Source organism: Berghia stephanieae, chromosome 5, assembly GCF_034508935.2.
Source record: "Berghia stephanieae isolate SIO BIC M18660-M18661 chromosome 5, UCSD_Bste_1.3, whole genome shotgun sequence".
NCBI classification, from domain to species: domain Eukaryota; kingdom Metazoa; phylum Mollusca; class Gastropoda; order Nudibranchia; family Aeolidiidae; genus Berghia; species Berghia stephanieae.
The window spans coordinates 48,643,117-48,650,616 of NC_088364.1; the positions used below are offsets into that span (position 1 = coordinate 48,643,117).

At 35.9% G+C, this 7,500-nt stretch overlaps 1 protein-coding gene across 3 annotated transcripts in view; it reads left to right on the forward strand.

Annotated features, from left to right (window-relative positions):
* The window catches only part of LOC144973083 (tolloid-like protein 1), a 119,755-nt gene that overhangs the window by 89,965 nt on the left and 22,290 nt on the right, over positions 1 to 7,500 (forward strand). For all 3 annotated transcript variants that reach the window (XM_078915094.1, XM_078915096.1, XM_078915095.1), the window contains exons 11-13: positions 44 to 253; positions 1,191 to 1,304; positions 1,874 to 2,019. In XM_078915094.1, coding sequence (XP_078771220.1) covers positions 44 to 253; positions 1,191 to 1,304; positions 1,874 to 2,019 — 470 coding nt within the window. The remainder of the gene's footprint in view (positions 1 to 43; positions 254 to 1,190; positions 1,305 to 1,873; positions 2,020 to 7,500) is intronic.

Below are 7,500 nucleotides of genomic sequence, written 5' to 3' on the forward strand. Positions count from 1 at the left end.
TTCGAATGATTTACCATCTTTTGTTGTTGTTTTTTTTTTTCAGCTTGCGGCAGGACGCTGCAAGAGTCAAGTGCCGTGTTTTCACACACGCCAACCCCCGGCAAACCTGAGTTGTGCCAGTGGAGGATATCGGCCACCCACGGAGAGAAGATCGTTCTCAACATCTCCATGTTAAACATTCCCACCCCCTACAACTGTGAGACCAACTACTTGGAGGTCCGAGATGGTCATTATATCAAGTCTCCGTTACTCGGTAAATAATATTTGAAACTGTATAGATAAAGTAGCACTTTATTTTTAGGGGAAAAGAGTGCGAGGTCTTCAAAGGCTCGGTAAATAATATTTGAAACTGTATAGATAGAGTAGCAATATATTTTAGAGAAAAAGTGAGAGAGGTCTTCAAAGTTTCGGTAAATAATATTTGAAGCTGTGTAGGTAGAGTAGCATTAAATTTATAGAGGAAAAGTGAGAGAGGTCATAAAAGGTCTGTGCAATGAGATCTTACGATACTTGCAATTGACTAAATTGTGTATTTATTTATCATACTTATATATTACTTAACTATTAGTTTATTTTTCTATTTTTCTCTCAATACATCCAGTTGTGAATTTATCTATATTTATCGTATAAATGAAAGCCTCTTGATTCAAACAGTGACGTTAATATCACGTACCTCCATAATACCGCCATTTTACCACATAATAGTAGTCCCTTCAGAGCCATTAGGCCCATGGAGCCGAGGTTTATCTCGTTTTTTTAGAGCGTGAAACTGATAATAGCAATTGCTTGCTACCCTCTGGATAGAACGCTAGTCTGTCATGTCGCAAAGTACTTTCCGCCAGATCTAACAGACCAAGCAACATAATCACTGCTGGGTGGACAAGTGGGGGGGGGGGAGAAGAAAGAGAGCTCGAATTCACCCTGGATCGAACTCGGTCCTTTTGGGTGTGAAGCGAGCGCTCTACCATCTTTGCTATCGGGACCTCCTATTTTACCACATAAGTCATGAAAATTACCAGCAAATAACTGACATTCAAAGTTGTGTAAAACTGTATGTGATGATATAATGCAAGCTATATGAGATTCTGTAATTATAAACTATTATTGTATAAGGCATTTGAAGGATAATTCGTATTAAGCCTTTAGTAAGATAAGATAAGATATAAGATATTTATTTAACATACTTTCAGGTCGTTTCTGCGGCGACAATTTGCCCGATACGTTGACGTCAACAGGAACGCGTATGTGGATTGAATACAGAACCAGGAACGGAGGGGGTAAAGGATTTACTGCCAACTATGAAGGTAAAAGGACAATTCAGATTGAATGTTGTTTTTTTTGTTGGGGGTTGGAGGTTTTGTTGTTTTTTGTTTTGTTTTTGTTTTTTTGTTCTTTTTTCTTCCTTGGTTTGTTTTTGTTTTATTTTGTTAAGTTCCAAAAATTTTTGTTGCCGTTGTCTCTCGTTTTTTGTTGGTTTTTGTATTTGCTCTTGTTTGTTTGTTGTTGTTGTTGTTATTGGTGTTGTTGTTGGTGGTGGTGGTGGTGGCGGTGTCGGTGGTAGTGGTGGTGGTATGGGTAGGGGGGGGGGGTCTTTATTTTCAGCGGCAAAAAGGGTGGGGGGGGGGGAGTGCTTGTTGATTTTACTTCTCCGTGTGTTAGACTGGGGAGTCGCTTTTTGTTTTGTTTTGTTTCGTTTTGTATTGTTTTGTGTCTTTACAGACCCATCATTCTGGTATACCATAATATAAAGACGTACGAAAAGACCAAAATGATGAATTTCCCCCTCGGGAGGATTATAGGGAAGTCATTATTACTTTATAAGTTGTTTGTCGCCTGGCGTCTAACGGATATCATTTATTTTTCTTATCTTCAGCTATGTGTGGTGGTGAAATCACCAAAGGGGATGGTTTCCTGACGAGTCCAAACTACCCGGATGACTACAGACCTAACAAAGCTTGTACTTGGAAGATATCTGTGGAGGAAGAGTTTACAGTCGCTCTCAAATTCCAGTCGTTTGAAGTGAGTTGAACTAATTGAAAGTCGCTCTCTCTCTCTCTCTCTCTCTCTCTCTCTCTCTCTCTCTCTCTCTCTCTATATATATATATATATATATATATATATATATATATATATATATACTTCTTTCTTTCTTTCTTTCTCGCTCTCTCTCTCGCTCTCTCTCTCTCGCTCTCTCTCTCTCTCTCTCTCTCTCTCTCTCTCTCTCTCTCTCTCTCTCTCGCTCTCTCTCTCTTTCTTTCTTTATTTATTTCTCTCCGATCGCTTTAAATATTTAAACAGTACCGATCAATAGATTATCTTTCCGTTCGAGCCAAAATCGAATACAACACTGACCTTTTCTATTTCAATGCACTAAATTCCCGATCTCCGAGATACCATCAAGAACTATTCGTCCCCTACATTACCCAATTCATCATAGAAGGTCACAGAAGATCGAGGTGCTTAAAGTGCCAAAAACACGACTTACAAATGTTGGCGATAGATCTTATATAATAAAGCAAGGCCTTCTATTTGGAACTCTCACTTCCTTTGCCAGTAAGGGTCGCAAGAAAATAGCTGAAAACTCATCTTTCCCATAAATTTTTATCTTTTCAGTTTTCAGATATATCTAATTCTTTATTCTATTTTGTAAAATATATTCTGTGCCGACCACTGTATGGGACTTGGCACGGTGGGCATTTACGATTTGTCCGGTGATATTGTAAAGTGCTTTGAGGTTTCGGTATTTCTCGCTTTTAAAGCATTGTTTATTATTATTATTATTATTATTATTATTATTATTATTATTATTATTATTATTATTATTATTATTATTATTATTATTATTATTATTATTATCAGTAGTAGTAGTAGTAGTAGTAGTAGTAGTAGTAGTAGTAGTAGTAGTAGCAATATTCTCACTAATATTATTATTTTCATCATCATCATCATCATCATCATCATCATCATCAGCATCATCATCAATATTATCATCATTATCAATATCATTAGTATTGTCATTATCTTTATTATTATCAGTATTTTTATTATGATCATTATCATTATTATTATTATTATTATTATTATTATTATTATTATTATTATTATTATTATTATTATTATTATTATTATTATCATTATCATTATTATTATTATTATTATTATTATTATTATTATTATTATTATTATTATTATTATTATCATTATTATTATTATTATTATTATTATTATTTTTATTATTATATTAAGTAACACACATACACTCACAGAAAACGATAGATAGATAGATAGATATATGGAGAGAAAGAGAGAGAGAGAGAGAGAGAGAGAGAGAGAGAGAGAGAGAGAGAGAGAGAGAGAGAGAGAGAGAGAGGCGTCTTCTTCCGTTTAGGGTTGACCGTTGTGTGCCTGAAGTCGGCTAATAATATATTTCTGTCATTACCCAACTACGCTTGCATTTTGGGTAACCGAATCGTTGTACCTTTTGCTGGAAAGGTACGGTTTATCTTTCATCACGTATGTTTAATGTTTCCTTTGAAAAAAAAGATAAACTTGTGCGTTATGTGGTCTAGTGATATGACACTCGCCTTCGGATCGGAAGGTTCAGGGTTCGAGTCCGGTTTTGTGCGAAGCATAGTTGAGTCCTTGGAAAAGGCTCTTTACTCACATTCTCTCACTTATTCAGGTGTAAAATGAGTACCTGGCCATTAACAGCGTTATCTAACAATTGTAATACATGTATCACCTAACAGGCATCATGTCTCGTTCTACGTTGAATGTTCCTGTTGGCAAAAGACCCTTTGTAAAATGCTATGATCACGTTTATTGGATACGGCTCTATAGATAGTACAAAGATGACAAAAAAAAAATTTCAAGCATAGACAACTCTGTTAACGGCTAGATACTCATTTTGTAACTGAGTAAGATGAAAGAATGTGAGTTAGGAGCCTCTACAAGGACTCAATATGCAGGACTTTAACTCAGAGCGGGAGTCACCGAAGTCGTGAGGGTAATTTAAATCTCTCGAAATTTGAAGGACGAGTTTTCTGGCTAAAATTTTAAAATTAAAAAATAAAATAAAATTCCCTTTATTCATCCCATATGGGAAATTTGTCTCTAGAGTCTATTCCATGGGAATACTAAAATAACCCAGGCGTCAGCCGCAGTGCAGCGCCGTAAATTGAAAGCTAAAGCGAGGTGACTTGCTCAAGGCCACACAGCACAGCGGTGGGGTGATCGAACTCGGTACCTTACGGGTACGAAGCAAAGACCGTACCGCTGAGCCACGCTGTCCCCCCCCCCCCCTCCCCCCCCTCCCCCCCACGCGCCGTTGTAGAACGACAGGATACAAATAATGTTTTTAAGTCTCATCAGACAGAAGGGATTAGAATATTTTTTAATGATTATAAGACGGGATGAATGTCCTGTTTGAAGATTGTTTTAAAGTAAATAGTCATCAAGATTGACGTTATGGGAATGTTTGGATTTCGTGACGAAAACATAATTGTGTCTGGATTTCATTACATAACAGCGTATTTTTCATAAGGTCTCACCAAAAAAAATGTCTTCACAGTCAAGTTGATTTTTTTTTTGATTTTTTTTTTTTTTTTTTTTTTTTGGGGGGGGGGGGGGGGGAAGAGGGTACTAATCTTGTAACTTGCAGATCTTTGAGTGAGTTCCACTTTGGACATCGCAAACTTGAGTCCTTGAAATAGACTAGATCATTTACTCACATTTATTGCCATACTCGGTTGTAAAAGGAGTAGGCCCTATCTATATATCTAACTGGCTGATGACAGCTTTGTCTTTGTCGAAGGCAGTTAGTTGTTAAAGCGCCTTTTAAGTGAGATGTCTTGTCCCACGTGTTAAGGTTTTCTGTTGTAAAGCGATTCCTTGAAGATATCAAACAAGAAATTAAGGAGCAGGCACCGGTGTAAGAAAAAGAACTGAACAAGCCAGAAAGAAAAATACAAGAAAAAAAGCCATCCCAAAAAATCAGTCGACCTCGACTGGGGATCGAACCTCAGACCTTCTGATACCAGTTTGACGTGCTACCATTCTTTCTTGTTTTGTCTGGCACCTTTCATTCACTCTTGTTCAGTTCTTTAAAGATTTCCTACAGTTTAGTGGATATTGCTCGGCGCATAGTTGAGTCCTTGGAAAAGGCTCTTTACTCACATTCTCTCATCGTACTAAAGTGTAAAATGAGTACCTGTCCGTAAACAGCGTTGTCTCTGTCGGAAAAAAAAATTGTAACATCGCAAAACAGGCGTCATGTCTCGTTCTATATGTTGCGTGTTACTGTTGGTCAAGAACCCATTGTAAAGCGCTTTGAGCACGTTTAGAGGATATTACGCTATATAAAAGTTCAAGTATGACAATTCCAGTTTTTAATTCCACAAAACTGCATCGATATAACATCGATAAAACACCGATGTAACAGGTTATATAACAATATAATATGGAAAACAAGGTTCAGTTTAATTTACAAAGGCAAATAATTTGGACGTTTCGGATATCTCCTTTAACAACAAAACACGATAACTGAGACACTAAAAACCAATGAGAGATGAGAGGATGGCGTTGTTAGCAACGTTTGAATTTTCGGCACCTCATTTTTGGAACGCTCTCTCCCAGAATATTAGAAGTGCTGACTCGTTATCAGTATCAGCTTTCAATTTTAAATTGTAAACTCACCTTTTCGACTCATGATATATATTTTGTAAATGAAGTTTTTCCTATCATGTGTGTAAAATGTAATGTCTATTGCTATGCATGTAATCGGAATTGCTATGTTTTTGGGAGTTGTATTTTTCATTTTATTTATTTATTTTAAGAATGTAAAGCCTGATGAATTCGGGGTAAGGCGTTCTACAAATGCCATTTGTTATTATTAGTAGTAGTAGTAGTAGTAGTAGTAGTAGTAGTAGTAGTAGTAGTAGTAGTAGTAGTATCATTATTATTATTATTATTATTATTATTATTATTATTATTATTATTATTATTATTATAAATTATTATTATTATTATTATATTATTATTATTATTATTATTATTATTATTATTATTATTATTATTATTATTATTATTATTATTATTATTATTATTATTATCATTATGTCTCATTTATTGTTTTTAGTTCTTATTCATCGCGCTTGTTGACAAGAGGGGAAACCTATCTTTGTCATATATCTTTGTAGATTATATTGAAGTTTCTATTCCATTTTATTAATGCTAGTAAAAAGCCCGCAATTTCGCGGGGAAAGAACTATTTTCATTCGATACTGTACTCACCATCATTTAATGAGTGCAGATTGGTAAACAACGTTGTCTGTGTAATTTGGTATATCTTCGTTTGATTTTTCTGTGTGGCCCAACATGAAGTGTAAGCCACTATAGCCTCTGACCGTGACACAGCAACATACAGTTGTCCGTGTGTGAATACCGGTTGTGGTAAGAAAATCCCACCTTGCTTAATGTCTGCCCCTGAGACTTGTTAATTGTCATTGCATATGACAATTTTACCGGAAACTGTCTTCTATTCTGTTTTGGGTCCAATTCTTTTTGTTTTGTATACTTCTCCATTATCTAATGTCATCACTGGTCATGGGCTGCGCTATCATCTCTATGCAGATGATACGCAACTTTATGCTACTGATAAAACTAAAAATCTCGAAAATATTGTGAAACGTGTGGAAGAATGTGTGACGGATGTGAAAGAGTGGATGGATGCAAACAAGTTGAAAATGAATGAGTCAAAAACAGAAGTGATGATTGTGGGAAATAGAGGGCAGTTGAAGGTGAATGATGGTCTTGAGGTGTTGATTGGGGGTGAAAAGATCAAAGTTTCAAAGACTGTGAAAAATTTGGGTGTCTATTTTGATTCAGAAATGAAAATGTCAGCTCACATTTCTGCTCTCTGTAAATCTTTATACTTTCAATTGAAGAAAATCAGTTCGATCCGTCAGTATATTGCAATTGGAACATGTAAAACATTGGTTGTTTCCCTCATTTTTTCGAAACTAGACTATTGTAACTCGCTGCTTGTCAACTTGCCTCAGGCTTCTATTAAACAATTGCAACTACTGCAAAAAAGTGCAGCAAGATTAGTTTTTGGCAAAAAAAAATTTGATCATGCAACCCCTTTGTTGGCCTCTCTCCACTGGTTGCCCATTGAAAAGCGCACATATTACAAAGCAGCGTGTCTTGTTTATAAGTGTTTGGCTGGTATAGCACCGGCATATCTCACAGATCACGTGGTCATGTGTAAATTTGAAAATTACACTTTAAGATCATGTAATGACCAAACGAAAATTTCGGAAAAAAGATCAAGAACAAAATTTGGTGATAGATCGTTTGCTTGTTTCGGCCCCAAGATTTGGAATGAACTACCACGTGGTCTGAGGGAGTGCAAGTCTTTACCTACTTTTAAAAAGAATCTCAAGACACATTTTTACTGTATTTGTTTTTCTTGACTCTATATGAATCCTTGATTTGGCTATG